The sequence below is a fragment of the Diorhabda sublineata genome, chromosome X, assembly GCF_026230105.1.
Source record: "Diorhabda sublineata isolate icDioSubl1.1 chromosome X, icDioSubl1.1, whole genome shotgun sequence".
Taxonomy (NCBI): Eukaryota; Metazoa; Arthropoda; class Insecta; order Coleoptera; family Chrysomelidae; genus Diorhabda; species Diorhabda sublineata.
Genome location: NC_079485.1, coordinates 1,031,378 through 1,047,782, shown reverse-complemented (window position 1 = coordinate 1,047,782; position 16,405 = coordinate 1,031,378). Strand labels below are relative to the sequence as shown.

General features: G+C 32.0%; 1 protein-coding gene across 1 annotated transcript; it reads right to left on the bottom strand.

Moving 5' to 3' along the window:
• Positions 1-43: 43 nt before the first annotated feature.
• LOC130450863 (NPC intracellular cholesterol transporter 1 homolog 1b-like) lies at positions 44-16,163 on the bottom strand. Its single transcript, XM_056789539.1, has 24 exons — positions 16,022-16,163; positions 14,601-14,831; positions 14,073-14,264; positions 13,872-14,022; positions 13,693-13,816; positions 13,406-13,619; positions 13,238-13,318; positions 12,484-12,701; positions 11,586-11,687; positions 11,306-11,514; positions 10,514-10,693; positions 9,610-9,811; positions 8,291-8,484; positions 6,958-7,061; positions 6,776-6,903; positions 6,526-6,638; positions 4,637-4,775; positions 4,417-4,580; positions 2,965-3,232; positions 2,640-2,821; positions 2,267-2,498; positions 1,912-2,025; positions 610-772; positions 44-413 (listed from the first exon to the last, which is right to left on the bottom strand). Exons 1-24 carry the CDS (start codon positions 16,041-16,043, stop codon positions 370-372), a joined length of 3,771 nt encoding a protein of 1,256 aa, XP_056645517.1. The 5' UTR covers positions 16,044-16,163; the 3' UTR covers positions 44-369.
• Between the last annotated feature and the right edge of the window lie 242 nt (positions 16,164-16,405).

The following is a 16,405-nucleotide window of genomic DNA, read 5'->3' as shown; positions in this document are numbered from 1 at the left end:
TTCAATTTTTTGTGGATTGATGGATATTATAAATAAACACAAATTTATTGATACACTCTATTTATACAAAAAAATAAATTAAGTAATTTATATAAAATATTACAAACTAACATATCCCGTAATATAAAGAATACTGTTTACCAAATTACATAGGTACTGTATTGAGATTTTCACATTATGCGCTACTTACGCAATAAGTTTCGCATTATTTTCTTTATAGTTAAAAATACAGAATTTAATCATAATTCGTCAACAAAATTTGGAAAAACATTTGATTTTAGGTAGTTATTTTTCCGTAATATACTATTTTTCGATGCCTTTTTATATTCCTTGTGTGAGTTTTTGGAAATATTCCTCTTTATTTTGTAGCTATGGTACCGTTGATGTCTTTGTATCTGAATATTTTAATACACCTGAAAAAAAAATAACCAAATGATAGAGCTAATATTAAATGAACCAAAATAATTGTCTCAAAAGATCAATTTGTAGAAAAATCACAAGTATCCAGTATAGAAAGAGTGGAAATTCATTAATTTATAAAGCAAGTCCTCCTAAATACATGAAGAAAATGGGAAATTTCCAAATTGACCAAAAATAAAATTGTCTTACCTATGAAACTAAGAGCAACTGGAAGAAACACTAATCCATGCAGTGCGCCCAAAATCACGATTCCCAAATACATTCGGAAATAGAATATCCTGAAGATTAGAGAGCTGGCAAATGCAAGTACTATTATACCGCAGAATTTTGTAAGGGTGATTCCATTGAGAACCTGAAAGTAATTTAAAAAATGTCATACAAAATAATCACGAACCAATTTTTTTCCTTTAATTTAAAAAACTTTTGTATCAATCAATATTCATGAACAATGGACTCACGAAGTAACATTTTTAGATGTTACAACGTCGCGTTCTGTTTTCGACAAAAATTTCGAATTTAAAACTACAAAAACCTCCGTTTTTGATCACCTTAGTTATGTTTATTTATAACTTAATAGCTTTTCCGTGTTTATAGACCTCAATTCAGTTGTATAGTTCTGGTTGTTTAATAACTGTTATTGAACAATTATTCGCGATTTACCAACATGTATTTTACAACAAATTTCTATACTACTGTTATGTTATGTTAAAAAAACATAAACAAATGAAACACGATCACACAGCTCTTAATCTATCAGTATTAGGAAATATTTCCGTAAAATAACTTGATCAGATCATGATCAGTTCAATATATTTGCTTGAATCGGTTTCATTTATTTTGACGTGATTTTCCTAATAGCTAGCAAATAGTTAAAACTAACATAACCAAAAATCTTCAATAGCGGTTGGCTTCTCACACCTAAATTTTCTTTCTCGGTGTACTTTAACGGTGAAGACTACATCTGGCAATCTGAACCCATACGAAAACTTACATCACACGTAAAAATTATTATAAGTCCCTGTCTGGATTACAACTTTTGGTAAGAAGTATATAAAATTGATAATTTTTATTTTATTCATGAAATTGATAGGTTCAAGTTAAATAAATTATACAAAAATTATTAATAATTAAGTCGAAAACATCCTGGATTAAAAGAATCCAAAATATTTACAGGTATATTAAATCGACTTACATATCAAAATTATTTCGAAAATAATATGATACCTACAGTAAGTATTTTCAACTTAGAAACGTTGTACCAACAAGAAATACATTCGCCTCTACTAATCTAAATGCAAACGAAGTTTTTTACGATTGGAACCCAGACATTCAAAAATGGAGATTCGATTTCACCACTCATTATTCTTCTGTTGAAAAAAAGCGTGTGGGGCAGTAGCATACTAAACACTGAGTTTAGTATGAGCTATGCGATATTCCTCCAAGCCCATATTGCCTGCACTGACTTTGTAGAAATTATATAGAGGTACTTACTTTGATTCCTGTATTTGCTAATGCATCTGTGGCCCTTTCCATAGCATTAGTTTTTGATGACGTTTCAAAAGCATGAACAATATGACCGCAGAATTCTACTGCTATTCCAACACTCTAGAAAAAAGTACCACAGCTATTTTAATTTTGAAATTAGTTTTTCAAAAAATTCTTCTTCATATTGCCCAAATCTCAGATTTGTCTAAGAAATCTTGTAATACGTCTTATTGTTAATTCCATTTCTGTTATAGATACAATACTCTAATATAACGAAATATTATTATGTTAAAATTACCCCCCAAGCCAGCTGATTTTACCGTTGATTGTTTTTACTTAATATTTGTGAATAATAACTTACCATGACTAGATTGACCAAAGAAATAGCGTTTAATGAAATATTCCATAAGTACATCAATCCTAACATATGAATGATAATCATCGTCGCAGTGACCGTGATAACGATTGATTGCAAGAAACTTAATCCGGATAAAATGAAAGTTATAGCCCATACAGCCGCTAACGACCAGCTAAGAGATGTCAAAGCGTCTGCCCAAACAGTCAGATATTGTTCGAAAAAAACGTAGAAAACGCTGTAAAAATAACAATTTCTAATGATTTGTATATCTGTAATAAATATTCATTGGTCTGAACTAGGATTGAATATGAGCTATTGAAAAAATGCTATAATAAGAAAGGTATTGGATGGTTTGTAATTTATCAATTATATTTACCTATAAGGAACTACTTTAACTCCGGGTAAATCCAATGTTGTGGTCAAATTTTTGGCTATCTGTCTGGCATGCTTTAAAGCATTGGTATAATCTTCTGAAGATTTCAGTACAGTGTGGTAACTCATCAAATTTGAAGCTATAACTCTCGACAATCCTTCTTTATTTGTTACATATGTCACACTCTAAAATAGAAAATTATTTGAAAATATATTAGTGCTAGTAAATATCTATTCGATTAGTCTTTTGATTACGATCACATGTATACTTCATATTCTTATTCTACGTTAAGTAAATTATCCTGAATAATTCTACGTAAGTTACTCACATTAGAATAAGCCGCGTGTCCTCCCTTGGCACAACTAGAGTCAGGATTATCGTTTAGGAAATGGGGTAAAAACCGTTGGTAATACTCGTACTCAGTAATATTAGTTTCAGCCTTCATCTTGCTTAAACTACACGATTCACAATCATCGCTGCTGTACGTATGAGGGCAAAAATAACTAGTATTTTTAAAATATTTACAACAAGAATCGGATGTACTCCAATCTTTGAAATCATCTAACCATGAATTTGCTGGCGTAGAAATGATAGTTCTAAAAGATAATAAACGTAAAGTGAACAATAATTATAATACTTGTATATAATATATAGCTTAAAATAGATTTAGTGTATGTATGAAAAGGTAATTTCGTCCACAGGTCTATTTCCTATAAATCTACTAGTGGGTCCATAAGAGAACACTTAATTTTCTATATGTATGTACACATACATATACTAAAGATTAACGCCTTATCATAACGAGAGACCAATTTCTCTATATCCTCTGCAAATATGTCTACCCACAGTGCTCTCATGTAGGTGAGTTTTCAAAATCTTGATTGTCCACCTTACCTACTATTCATTTCTCTAAAGAAATGGTAGTAACAGTTCTAAGCCAGAAGTGCCAGGTGGGTAGTCAAAGACTTTTCGCACTATGGGTTACGCATTGTGGATCAGAACTACGCCGAATAAGATAATTCCCCTTCGTTTGTTTTGTATTTCAGAAACAACATAAGGTATCCTACTAGAGTTTCTTTATTATTGTTGCGTTCTGTTCCATGAAAACACCAACAAGAAGCAGTTTTCATCTCGATCAAACTATGCTCAATGTTTTGAGTAGTTGGGGGAATGCGTGTGAATCCATTCGTTCTTGGATTGTCGTACAAAAAATAAGCCTTATCTCCAGTCGCAATAGTCTTTAAGAAACTGGTTCTCTCATTGTATTTTCGATATACTAGCTCGGTGGGCACAATTTCATTCAGGTAATATCATGAAATTCTTTGAAATAATACACCATTGTCTCACAACATTATTACTGTAGTCTACACTGCGTCCTTCGATGATTTTCAGCAACACTGCGTCGTTCGATATGCAGAAAACTCAGATTTGGGGGATTTCAAATTTTGTGAGCACTTTTACTCCCATTGCAATTTATATTAGTTTAGAAAGAAAACTAACAGGCGTTCGGTCTAATTTACATGCTTCTCCACATCATCCAGTGCAGTTTTCATTTAAGCTCTTTGATCAGAGTAAGTTTATAAAAGCAGAATACTTATTAACAAAAATATAGCAAAGAAAGTGCAGGTAGTATCAGTCATCATATCATGTAGACTTTAGGAATCCACAAAGCAGTCTCTTCGTAAGAACACTTCCTTTTATTTATAGAAACTAATTATTGAGCAAGTTAATAATTTATTTGATAATAGTTATTTGAATAGAAAGATAGCTTGGTACCTACATGTTTGGTTGTAAAGAAGCCATGAATATTTGAGTACTTATAGAGCTTTCTGAACAGTTTGAACCACCGCACATTTTATAGAAAACTTCTGGATCAAAATAATCAACTTCGCCTTTAATGATCCAATAAACTGGTGGTCCAATGCCCAACAATTCTTTTAAATTCTGAAAAATAAATTTCCCGTGATTCCAAATTATTTAGAATTCCACTATCCACTTACTTGCATATATTTTAAAACGTGGCTGCCTTCAGGCATGGAAAGCTCTTGTTCGAGACCGATTTCTATGTAAGGAGCAGCTATAACAGAAAGTATTGTCGTGGTTGTAAAGAGCAGCAGAATCGCAATTCTCACTGGGTATCTGAAAAATAATATATTTAAAAATGTAGAAAATAATTCTCAATAAAAATAGAATAACTAGAAAATTTATGTTATTATTCTAAGAGAGTGGGGCTCTCGATATCAAGCGTTATGATTTTTTACTAGTTTTATCCCGAAATTCACAGTTAGTTTTAAAAGAAGAAAGTACAAAACCTGCTTTGCTTTTAGAACGGTCACATTAACATTTTCGTAAGTCATTTTATGTTTTATGTGAACTCTTATATTTCAATTTTCTTGTGTTACGAACTCGTACACTGGCGTAGAGCATGAAGCTTGTTCTGTTCTATTATTTTAAAAGAATCTAAAATTTGGCGAATGCGGGAGCACAATTTCCAGTACGACAATTCAAATTATGTTTTTTACACACGGTGGCGATTTCTTTATATCGTTTTCATATTTTATTTACAGTATATTGAGGCCGCTCTAAGAACTCTTATTATTTGTTTACGGCAAATTAGAGATTCTGTATATTAAGGATATTCATAAATTGTATATAGAAGAATCTTGTAGCCGTAGTAGTCAGTAAATTATCTGTCATGCAGAACTCATCGGGATAGACACACCACCGACTGACCCTTTTATAATAGGTAAATCTGCAAAACTCAGGGCTTTTAAGAATGTTACACACTTGCCTGTCCAATACGATGCTCAATCAAATGCGTGAATGACTGCCGCCCTCTTTACCACTTTGTGCCTAAGGTCAAGGAATCCTTCAAAAGCCTTGATCTACCAGAAGATACTGAAGCCATTCTTCTTTTGGACAATTGCAAAGCCCACCCCCCAGTAGATGAATTTCTGGAAATACTGTTACTACTCTGCTCCCATCTAACGTAACATCTTTGATTCAACCCATGGACCAAGGGGTTTAAATGCTTTTATAGAAGGTCTTTTATTCAAGGCCTATTAAATGCCGACTGCGACGTTACTGATTTTCAAAAAAAGTTTACAGTAAAAGATGCCGTCTATGCTATTGCACACTCCAAAAATGCTGGAGAAAACTTTGGCCAGCTGCAAACCCTGCATCTGACCTAACTCTATAGACTGATGAGGAAGAAAACCATCAAGACACTCTGAAGTTTTGAATGTCATTGTTGACAATCCCTTGAAAAACCTGCCTGAAGATGAGGTAGAGAAGTGGCTTCTAATCGACGAGAATGAGCCTGTTAAACAAGAACTAACCGATGAAGACATTATCAACATTGTAGTAAACCCTCAGCCTACTCAAAATCTTGAAGAAAGTGACTCAGATGACGAAACGGAAGAAAAGAAAAAAATCAGCTGGACAGAAGCTGCAGAATCAATAAATACAGTGCTTCAGAAATTATCGATTTCCATATTATTCGAAATAAATTTTAACACTAAACGCCAAAAATCAATAGAACAAAAAGACACTCGTGACTTTTTTAAATCTAAGTGAAATGCATTTTACAGTACGTGTACATACATTATATGGAATGTAAAATAAACTTTATTGTATGTATTTGCATAGTGTATTTGTATTTTGATTATTGACCTAACTCTAACCTTATAATTTCCGCCCGATAGACCGGAATTTTCGGTAGTCCGGCACCGAGCCGGTCCCGAACGTGCCGGATTATCGGACTTCTACTGTACTACTTCATTATGAGATTTGAAGGATCAAAACAGTTTCTTAAATTTCCTCGCCATTATTTTCGCGTTCAAAACAACAGATCATTAAATTGTTATCGTTATCTTGTATAATTACTCACTTCAATAAATTAGTAGTCACGATATTTTTCCAAAAATGGAAAATATAATCCGCAGATTCTCGTTTTTCTGGTACGCTAATTTTCTTGTGAAATATTAGATCCAATCGATTACTCTGAAAATTAATTTCGTATAAGATTGGTGAAAAACCATTAGATTAATATTTGAAGTATGCTGTATAATAAAAATTTTAAACATTAATGCATACTGTCTTAAGTTGTTGTAAATACATAGGGTGTAAAAAATTCAAACCTCATATCGTTGTTCGTCGAGAGATAATAAGGCGACAAAAGCTGTAACTTGTAGGATGAAATCTATGGCCACTGCCAAAGTTGCATACATAGCAAACGTATGTACTGCCGGCATACTCGAAAGTGTACCTAGAAATGAATAATGTATCTAGGAACATTACAAAACATATTCTATCAACTAACCAATGGCGAAGCAAAATATTTCTGAAATGCTGGTCAATAAAATGCTTGGTCCAACAAATGCCATTGTTTCAGCTATACTCTCTGGTATACTCAAATTAGGATCCCTAAAAAATTTTTGAGTTAGGAATAATAATGTACCTCTATAAGCGACGATTTAACGCGCGTGGGTTTTTGATTTTTTCCATTCCAAAGAAATAATAGTGATAAGCCGAAAATTTTCAATCCTTTTGAAACGGGAAAACCGCGTAATGAATTTTATTCCCATTAAATCCTAATATTTAAAGAATTAATATTAATCTCGGTACTTTGAAGGACACAAAAACGAAATATGGATAATGGAATGGATAAAACCAACGCTTGATACAAATATTTCCATAGACGGACCACTGTTAAAACAAACATTTGGGAGTCCAAAACTATTGGATATATTGGAAAAAGTTATGACATACTGTTAACAAAATTAGCCAAAGAAAGTAATTCAGTTGATCTGGGAGTATGTTACCAGTGGACAGAAGATTTACCATGTCTTCTGTTATATAAGTGCCTTCCATCTGAAACATTCACATTTGAAAAATGCCATGTGGGTAAACAAAGTGAAGATCGCCGTACTTTACACAGTGTGTAAATATGACAGGTACAGATAAACGTCCTCTGTTGATTATCGGGAAATCTAAGTAGCCTAGAAGTTTTAAAGTTGTGAGGATTTTACATGTTGATTGTGCGAACAATACAAAACCAAATAATTGTTTAAATATTAATTGAAAAAAATCAACAAGTAAATGATGATAAAACAAAAAATCGTTCTTTTTATCAACATTTGCAATGCTGACAAGGATTTAGAGAAACGTTTTTCAAGAAAACGGGATTTTGTAATATTAAACAAAGCATTCTGCCAGAGGAGAGTGAGGATTGACGACGACGTGGCTACTGCTGGAGAATTTATCGAGGAGGATATAATTCAGAATTTTTTGGCGAATGAGAATCAAAGATAAAGCTAACAGCTAATCACAGATTTTGTATAGACAGGTCGAAAAAATTCCACAAAAACAAAAAGCTTTAAAGGCACAGAAAACGCTTCACAAGTTTTTGAATATTTATCAGTTATTGATAGGACTATTTTTTCTTTATTTGTAATTTTGTACTGTACTAATTATTGCCTGAAATATAAGCATAGATTACTTGAAACAGTTCACAATCAACCATTAACATTTTGTGCATGAAACTCAACCATATAGTTACAGATAAAATTATTAATGTTAAATATTATGTGAAGTATTTTATCGAGACATAAGAGGCAGTTGAAAACTTTGTCTCGAATTTCCTGTTTACTTACTTCTCTTTTCTCTGGTGGGTTTGTACAATAATGTAAATATTATCCACGCCTACAGCGAGAACTAAAAAAGGTACAACTTCGATTGTTAACATAGTGGTTACAACACCAAAATATCCGCATAATCCTATAGTTGAACCGACTGAACTGAAAACTATTAAGATTCCACCAAAGGCTAAAGAAAACTTTGCGTCCAGCTAAAAATAAACAATATCTATTTATTCAAAAAAAGGAAACGACGTTTTTAATTTTGAAATATTTTCTATTCGCAGATCTCGCCAGAGTTGGTCACTCACAAAAACGTTGAATTAATTATCTAAGCTAGAACGTATATAATAATAATTTTGATATTTTCCGTTATTTTCTACTAGATATGGACTACGACGTTGCGAACAGTTTTGTATAATCCTCAAAGGCAATAACGCTGAGCCTATTAATTAAAAATATAATTTCCCATTTTTAAAGACAAAATCAGTTAAATATAGTTTATATCAAAATATTATTAGATTTTGGACTGTGAGTATGTGAATTTTTCAAAATTCTTGCTTAGAGCGCACTTACGTCACTAAATGAATATTTGTGGGCTACTATCTCAAGTTTCTGGCATTTTCGGTTAAATTGCTGAATTATTGGAATGAGAAAGTATGATAAAAATGACGGAAATGCCTTTTAGTAAGCCGTCGATGCTCTGCATACTCTATAAGATATAAAAGTGTGAATGAAGTAGAATGAGAAAGTATCTTAAGCCCAATGAACAAATTGAATAATTCCTGAGTTGTTATTAGAGGTATAAGAATTATCCAATAATATTATTTTACTGTTAGCTACAAATTTAGCGCCGTTTAGTTTCGTTTGTTTAAAAAAAAACAAGAAGAGGAAATTAGATATAGTATAAGGCAGTTGAATTTATGAAGATTTTTGTAGGCTGTTTTTAAGTTGATAGAAGATGTAAAAAAGGAATTTTCATACATAATTTTATCTTCTTCTCAACCCTAAAGGAAGAAATTATCGAAAATTCGTTCAAACTCGCTTTCTCTTGTCCACCCACGCTGAAATATATAATTATTATCTTCTAACCAATTGACAGAGTTTCATACTTAACCCCCTTATGGGTGGGAAATCCAAAAACCATTTTCAGTGGGAAAATAGGACGTAATAGGAACCTACTGTCCAAATATCATGATTTCTGCAGTCAGGACATGAAGTGACATGCATGAAGATCGATATTTCAGCTTTTGGCTAGAGTAGTGAACACGATTTTTCTTCACACCACGCTCGAAAATACGAGGTATGAAGATAAGATTATTTATCAGAATAATTACCAAGAAATATTTGAAACTTGTGAATTTTCCTAAAGTGAAAGCTACGTATATGAACATAACCAAATAACTTATCAAAACAGTAGACGCAGTTGATTTGGATAGTTCTCCAATTTCATCTTCTATTGATCTCTCCGCACTGTACGCAATGTCTATGTAGCTAGGTCGTTCTTCTTCGTCCCATTTCTTCAATAAATCAATAAATCTACAAAAATATAATAATTTGTAAATCAGAATTATTAGCATTTTATTAAAAGGTAATGTAACAGGTTTCGATATTTGTTTATGAAAGGTATTTACTGACGCCTTGTATACAATAGATGTAATCTTTAGGTATTTAGTGAATTGATCAAAGTGGATTTCAACATTCTATTGAAATTGATAACAATTATCTTGAGTAAGATGAATGAATATCTAATAAAATGAATCTCATTCGATAAATATATTTATTAAAGATAACGTAAAGTTCAATGTTCTTTAACATTTTTGAGAATGAGATTATATTGCGTGAATAAAAAACTTTCTTTCTAATAAAATCATCGCTATTTTCCATATGATTTTCAATTTTTTAAGTTTTGTTAGATGAATTTCTCAAGATACAAGCCGATATTCATAAAAAAAGTTACAACTACACGACGGGCATGTCATTTGTTGGACAAAATAATCGATTCGCTTCGAACAGTAGAATTGTCCAGCAAAAATCTGCTGGACATATCTTCGTCGTTCGTATAAGTTTTTTGCTAGCCAAGTCTTTTCCAAACAACCTCAAATAGCTTATTTTTTTGTCTACAAAATTCAAACATCAATGAGAGTGAATAAAATCGAGAAATATCAGAAATAACAACAGGTTCAATTTCCATAATCAATTATGCGTATGTACAAAGCATTATCAAAAACAATAACTTACTTCTCTTCCCATTTCAACGTATCAGAAAGCTCAGATTTATTAACTTTATTAGATGTTAAAATCGTCAAAGAAACTCCTATTGCATCCAAATATTGATTGTTTTTAGTAGCCGCACCTAATGCTAGTCCGGGGATTACGGGACCACCGTATGGAGCTAGACAATTCATACTATACGGTGCCCTAAAAAGATTTTTTTGTCAAAAATTCCCCGTTGTAGTAATAATAAACCATGTTTAGAATATACACTATTCACGTAAAAACAAAATATAACGCTTCTCACTTTGCAACACCCCTAACCCACCAACAATAAAAAATATAGTATCCATTCCCGCACATTGACTTCATTAGTCGATGTAAATTATTTGCTGTTAAGTTTTTTAAACACCGAGTACCCGGGGATCGATTCAGAAGAAATGTATTAGATAATTTTGAAGCTAAATTGCTATAAGTTTCTTTAGGTGCCTTTTGTAGGTAACCTACCAAAATTATATTATCATAATCCCAAAAGACGGTGAGTAGAAACACCGCTAAATGTTACAATTTGAATTTTTTCGGCGATGGTTCTACTTATTCTATTTCGTTCTCTTCACGATACTAAATGTTAAACGATGGGTCAGAGGTGAAGCAAAGGAATTCGTTGTCTTATTAACTCATGGTAATCATCATGAATAAATGAAAGCATTCATTCTTTTAATGTCTTCCAGATTAGTCTTTAAAATTTCAAACTAACATGTTAGCACAATCATAGCAATATTTGCATTGACGAAAAACTCATATCGAAATAAAACTTACTGTAAACATTCCACTACAGTATCGTACGATTTAGTTAGATTTTCCCTAAACGATTCCACATTATTTTGGAATAACCCTAGTAAAGATATAACAGTACATTCAGACGTTTTTGGTGGACCGGTATAAATGGTTCTCATCGGGGCGTAGCAAATACTTTCTAATCCTTTTATTACTGTTTTACCGTGTTCATCTATTGATTGGAACGTTATCTGAAATTCAACAAAGAAATAATGGAGAGATCACTAAAATTAATTATTATAATATATTAAAATATTCTTACGTTCAGTAATCTTTGTTGAAGTTCGAAAATTGGATTTAAGAAAGTGTCATTAAAAGCGGGTCCCATAGTAACTTCATTTCCTTGTTTAGATCGAAATGTAAACTAAAATATCACAATAAATCAATTAGAAAATCTGGAAAATTTATTATTATTAGGATATTCAATACAGTCTTGTTTGTTTATCAAATAATTATATAAAAAGAAAGCCTTAATATTCGAATCATAGCCCATTGTATTCCATAACTTTCATCCAACTTCCAGCAAGCTCTTTAAAACCTTGTTGAAAACATTCTTTGGCGTAGAAACAAAAATTGTCGATTTGCATTTTCAACATTGCCTTTGGAATAAAATTTTTCTCGCGGGAGAATTTCGCCATGGATCTGAATAAATAGTAATCTGATTGTGCAAGTTCCGTACTTAATACTGGATATGGTAGGAATTCAATACCACCAAGTTCTTTGATCATTATCTTGCAAGAGAACTCGCTTTCGGTTAACTATCAGCTGTCCACTATATACCCCAGCAGACACACAAGATTTTCCGTTCGAATCGACCTCTCAAGGATATGAAAACCGACATTACTTGTGAGATTGAGGAAATTCTTTTTTCCGAAAAGTATCGCCATTGGAACAGCGAAAAAAATTATTGTTAAGTTTCTCAGGACTTTCAATACGAAACAAAATATCAATTCGTCAAAGAAAACATTATGCTTTAATGATAGTTCCACTATGCTTGAAACAGGTGAGATTTATCTTATTTTAGAACTTCCTATCTCAAAAAACATTTCGTTATATGTCAGTAAAGAGTGTTTCTCTTCAGGATTAAAGCCTTGGTATCAATTATAAACGTTTAAGATTTGATTTGATAGTAGATATGAAAAAATAGTATATTCACTCACGGGTTTTATTCCAACTGTTTTGAAAAAGACTTGATTTGTTCTATAGAACGGTCCGAAATAATTGTCAAAATAATCTTTCTCTTTCCTACTTTCACTTGTTGGAGATGCCCAAAGCTCCACAGGATCCACCGTTACTTTTAAAAAATAACTTCCAGCACATAGTGTTGTTACCAATACAATACACATTAACAAAATTTTCACGCGTTTTTTAGCAACAACTAAAATAGAAAAAAACAAGCACTAAAATGGATATCAAAATGTCTGTAGATGATTTTTTGCTGCATTTGAATGTATAATATAAAAATGTATAAATGATAAAAAATTACGAAATAAAGTAGTATGAAACATACTAGAGAATGAAAGAAGAGAGAAGAGACCGAATAGAAAGTGGGAAACGAGAAATAGTAAACACCACATAATATAGACAGGGCCGGATTAAGATTTATAAGGCCCGGGGCTAAAATAATGACGGGGCCCCCTTAAGGAATTCGAAAACCCGGAAAAATTCACAAAATAATATCAATACGTTAGATTTGTGGTATCAACACATCAAAAAATACAGAATGATTTCCAAATGATGGGGCCCTCTTGGACCTGGGGCCTGAGGATATAGCCCCCCCCCCCAAGTCCCTAGCTTAATCCGGCACTGAATATAGATAAATCAAATAGGAGAAGAACAGTGATAAAAAAATAACTATATTGTTTAATATAAAATAAAACTTTATATCAATATTAATATTAAATGACTACTTACTATAGCCCAAAAGATAAAAGAATTCTTGGAAACATTTCTCAACAGCTCCACTAGTTCTTTTCACGCTTTCAACGCATTTTTCTGAAAATATATATAGAAATATCCACTTTTGAAAATATGTAACTATTTCCGGTTACGTATTTCATTGATATGTATTAATATACTCACTCATATAGGAAAATTGTGTACCGGATAGAATCTTTTTTCTATACACTACTATTAGAAAAGTACCACCAAATCCAAGTGTGAATATAATACAAGCCACTACCAACGAATATACATTGAAAATTTTTAAAACTGTTCTATCTATATCATTGTCACTATATCGGTTCGCAGAACACCTCGAAGGACAATCCATACAGCTGCATGCCGTTTTATTGGGCTGCAATTAAATTAAAATCTCGCACTCAAATACTCATATCAGTTATACGTACATTCTACCTTTGATGACTTACCCAAGATTGATTACAAGGCAGACTGGCAGAGTTTAAAGCACCACTCACATCTTTGCCGACAGGTATATAGTTTATCTTATATGGAGCCGCCATGTTGCTTGGATCATTCATAAAAGAAAACCATCTGAAATATTGAATGCATTACAATATTTTCAAATTTTAAAAATAGAAATGTTCACCTTAGCGGATTACACCAGAAAGCTCCCCAACTACCACAAGTACTGGCCATAACAGATTCTCCGGTAGATGGCATTGATACATCTTTACAAGAATTATAAGTGGCGTTCATCATTTCTTCGCTAGCATAAACATCCAACGATTTAGCATATACTAAAAATGATGAGTTAATGGATAAATATTTATTGTTATCTCTCACTTACGCCCATATGTAGGGTTCCATCCAGGTTCGAAGCTTTTAACAAACTCCAATTGGTTTGGTGAACATGTAAATTGACAATAGACATGTTGAAGATTAATTGTGCACGTAGAACACCTCTGAAATGGTACCATATTGACAAAACCTTCTTCCATTTTTATAACCTGGCTCGGATCACAGCACAGATCCATAACCGCTGAATAAAGCATTTAAAAACTTAGTTTCAATTCAAGAGCATGAAGTATACGAGACAATATAATCTATTAAAACCTTGTTTTATTTTCATTACAATCTAATTTATAACATTTGAATTTTTTTATTATCTAATAAAATATCCAACAAAACTTTTTATATGTATATAAAAGCATGCCTTCCAATACGAACCAATTGAATATTAAGAAAACCATTATGAAATAACAAAAAATATTATAACGCGTGATGCCACGTGCATTCAATATCTGAATCTATAATCTGAACATTTTTATCCGAACAATGTTCAATAATCATATTTATATTATTTATAAAAACATACTGTCATCGTCGTCCACGAAGAAGGGACATCTATTTTTAATTATCTCTATAGCTTTTTCATAATTTTCATCTGAAGCATTAAAAGGTCTTGGTTCGATTCCTGAATCGATATCATCGTCGTAAACTATACAATTTTGGCTTAATCCTCGTTCGTCAGTGTTACATATTCCGTATATTCGACATCTTGCCGAAACGATTGGAGACAATAATAAGATGATATATGTTAACAAACCTGAAAGTAGAACAAACACATAATAGACTCTATCTCTAAAACGAACAACAAAAAATTAGAAAGACGAAGAAAAAGTCACTTTACTCTAGTCCAGCAAGTTATAAATATTTTCAAACTATCCCAACAATAGTCTTTCGGAAGTTCCACAAAAAACGAGTTTGTCTCTGCCACCATCTCTTCATTTGTCAGACATCACTTTCCGTTTTTTAATGTTTAGGACAGCAAGTCATTGAAGGAAGGAGGATCGGGTGAATTTTCTGTAGTCGAATGACCAAGCGCATTCATCACATTTATTTCATTCAGCTCTTGGTTATCGAAACCGTGGCCTTTGACCGGCACTCTTTACATGGGACCTAGTCTAATGTTGCTGGAACTAGGTGAAACTGTACACAGAGGCTGGTGAAGCGGAACGGCTTGATACTTTGTTGAATATTGCTGCTTAAGATACAAGTATACACCGAATACTGATTTATTAATATGGTTTAAAAGTTTAAACCATATTAAATTTATTGGAATAATCAAATGAGGGGAGAAATTTCGTTTAAGAGATCATTTTTTCCGATTTATGAACTATCAACATCTGAAATTTCATACCATTTTTCAAAGATTGCTTGTACTTTGAATTAAATTTCAGCAGGACACTTTCCAATATCAAGGGTATAAAATCTGTCATATTTGTGACTATTAAATTATTTCTTCTCTTCTTTATAAAGCACATTACTTCTTGAAAAAGTGTTGTGGATAAAGACGATCCAGCTTTCAACTGAATCAATTCCGAGCGGATCTTACCAACTTATAAGTTGTGTTTTTAGTAAAAACATGTGGGCTATCGGCAAATTACTGACAAAATTGCGGTCGAAATGATGTTTAAGGAATAGCAAATCATTCACGAGAATAGAAATTAATTAATTAATTATTATCCGCTCCCTCTATATAGATTTCCATGTCGGCCCAATGGGAAGGTTTTCCCACATGATCTATTCAACACTGTTATTTTGTTAACTTTTCCATGTCGAAAAAGGTTTAAAATCAACTATAGATATTTTTAAACTACAAACGTGTTCAAATTAAAAGTCTATTCAGTTATCAACTTGAAAAGGATTTACAGGTGAGGGCGAACGCATTTGGGAATAGTTACTCTAATATAATATAATAAATCATAATATTAACGTTTAATGTACAGTTCCTACCTTTATTAATTGACAAATCCATTTTTAAAAATCACAAAATGTACAATCACACCCCTAATTAAAATCAGTAACACTCATACTTAAACTAATAGACATTGACAATTTGTATATATATAAGTATATATTATACTTATATATATATATATATATATATATATATATATATATATATATATATATATATATATATATATATATATATATAAGTATCAGCACTCGACTGATATCTCTAAAGTTTGATAAATCTTAGTATTGTTATTTGCAGGTGTCCCTATATGTTATGTTGATTACAACAAAGTCTAGAATCAGTAGATTAAAAAAATAAATTAGCGTTTGAGTGGTTCGTAATAACCCAATTGAGCAAGTTACAATTGTTATCTTTGC

What these genes read in the sequence shown, in the direction of transcription:
- LOC130450863 (XM_056789539.1), bottom strand. Translation starts at nt 16,043, where the DNA reads ATGGATTTGTCAATTAATAAAG. An exon ending in TTCTGGTGTAATCCGCTAAG is followed by an intron (nt 13,817 to 13,871) that starts GTGAACATTTCT and finishes TCAATATTTCAG; the next exon opens with ATGGTTTTCTTTTATGAATG. An exon ending in TGCCTTGTAATCAATCTTGG is followed by an intron (nt 13,620 to 13,692) that starts GTAAGTCATCAA and finishes ATTTAATTGCAG; the next exon opens with CCCAATAAAACGGCATGCAG.